The sequence below is a fragment of the Pteronotus mesoamericanus genome, unplaced genomic scaffold (assembly GCF_021234165.1).
Source record: "Pteronotus mesoamericanus isolate MK-2021 breed Mesoamerican mustached bat unplaced genomic scaffold, CSHL_Meso_final contig_27, whole genome shotgun sequence".
Classification (NCBI taxonomy): domain Eukaryota; kingdom Metazoa; phylum Chordata; class Mammalia; order Chiroptera; family Mormoopidae; genus Pteronotus; species Pteronotus mesoamericanus.
Genome location: NW_026555115.1, coordinates 9,862,491 through 9,864,439, shown reverse-complemented (window position 1 = coordinate 9,864,439; position 1,949 = coordinate 9,862,491). Strand labels below are relative to the sequence as shown.

Sequence of the window (1,949 nt, the reverse complement as noted above, 5' to 3'; positions counted from 1 at the left end):
AGAACCTATCTGTTCTGTCTTCACAATGGGCATTATTCTATCATGTACCCTCTAGAGATGTCAGTAAGCTTAAGTAGACACTACCTATAAAATCGGAGGAATGCTGCCACATGTTGGTCATGTTTCCAACATCTGTTTTCTTTTTCTTTTTACCTCCAGTGTATAATCCTCTTCTGATTCTACCCATAGATCTTACATCACGTGTGGGTGTGGGTGTGGGGGGGGTGTGTGTTTGCGTGCACGCGTGCGTGTGCACCTGCTCACATTAGTCAGTACTTACGATCTGGATGCCAGAAATATACAAACCCCACCTAGGGAGTAAATAGCCAAAGTTTCTCAAAACATACAGATTACTGATCTACAGTGCCAAGACTACAGGAGCAGTTGGAGCCTTTGGAGTCTGCTTATCATGTACCTTGTTCTGTCCCTGCCTCTTTGTGGGCTGGTTTCCCAAGCATTTAATAAGGTTAACACTTAGAACAGAATAATTTTGACTCTTCCTTGACACTGCTGGTTGAGGTGGCAGCATCTCCTTTTCGGCACCATGGCTGCCCTCAGATCCCTCATGCAACCCAAGATTGTTGAAAAGAGGACCAAAAATATGAATGAGGTCTTTAATATCCAGCACCAGTCAGACAGATATTTCAAAATTAAGCATAACTGGAAGAAAACTAGATGCATTGACAATAGGGTACGCAAAAGATTCAAGGGCCAGATCTTGATGCCCAACATTGGTTATGGGAGCAACAAGAAAACAAATCAAATGCTTCCCAGTGGCTTTCAAAAGTTCCTGGTTCACAATGTCAAGGAGCCAGAAGTGCTGCTGATGTGCAATAAATCTTACTGTGTTGAGATTGCTCACAATGTCTCCTCAAAGAACCATAAAGCCATGGGGAAAGAGCAGCCCAGCAATCCCAATGCCAGGCTGCACAGCGAAGAAAAGGAAATAACTTGTGTACACATTGTATTTGTGTTAATAAAACCATAAAATTCTGCCCCCCCAAAAAAGAACTGTATAGTCTTGAGCTCAGCATAAATATGTTTCCAGTGGCTGTAACACTGGGTTTGGTGTTGGCAGGTGTGCCTGCTCTCTTCCATGTTCGTACCCAGTTACAGCAACACAGTTGTTTTTAGCCCCTGAGAAAGCCAGAGTTCAGCCAGGACCCCACTTGGAAAGCACAGGCCAGAGTTCCTACCTGGGCCTGCATTCTCACCAGTCTATGATTACGGGAAATTGGAAAGCTTTTGGGGCCTCCCATGGGTCCTTGCAGTTGCTCCCTGTAATCCCTGCTGCTTAGTGGGAACATCCTCAAGAAATCCTCTCCCCTGAGTGCAAAATGGATTCAGTGACTTCAGGAAGAAAAAAAAATGATACAATGAATCTTCATGGTTCTATTATAAAATATCATCAAACTGAAAATGTCACTGAATCTATGAAAAACACCATGAATACATTTGACAAAAGATCTCAGTGGCAGGTATTCCAAGTGGAAAGAGATAACCTGTTCAGCACGGCCAGTGCTGTGTCCACAGTGTCTCCTGCACTCCAAGCACTGAGTCTGCTTTGCCCTTGAAAATATGAATAAGATCTTTAATATCCTCAAAGAATGTCTGGGTCAGATTAGTGCAAAATGATTATAACTTTTGTGGAAGAGAAAGGTTATAATTATAATGACCCAACATTTTGCACACAACATTCTACACACTTTTTAAACAAAATTCACACTCTATTTATATTGCAGTAAACTATACAAAAATTAACTTTCTTCACCAGAAATATTTTCTGTATTATTCCTAGAATACCACAAAACACTTTTTTGTAGATTTTCCACGTGTTGCTTATAAATCAAGACAATACAGTAGATATAGTCACAGAAAAAGAATAAAACAGACAAATCAGTTGTCAGTCCCCATGGCCTCTGATTCTGTCTTAACCATAAACCAGAAGT

General features: G+C 41.3%; 1 protein-coding gene across 1 annotated transcript; it reads left to right on the top strand.

Moving 5' to 3' along the window:
• The first annotated feature begins 544 nt into the window (after nt 1-544).
• On the top strand, nt 545-988 carry LOC129071635 (60S ribosomal protein L32-like). Its single transcript, XM_054574922.1, has one exon. The coding sequence runs from the start codon at nt 545-547 to the stop codon at nt 986-988; it is 444 nt and encodes a 147-aa protein (XP_054430897.1).
• The last annotated feature ends 961 nt before the right edge of the window (nt 989-1,949 follow it).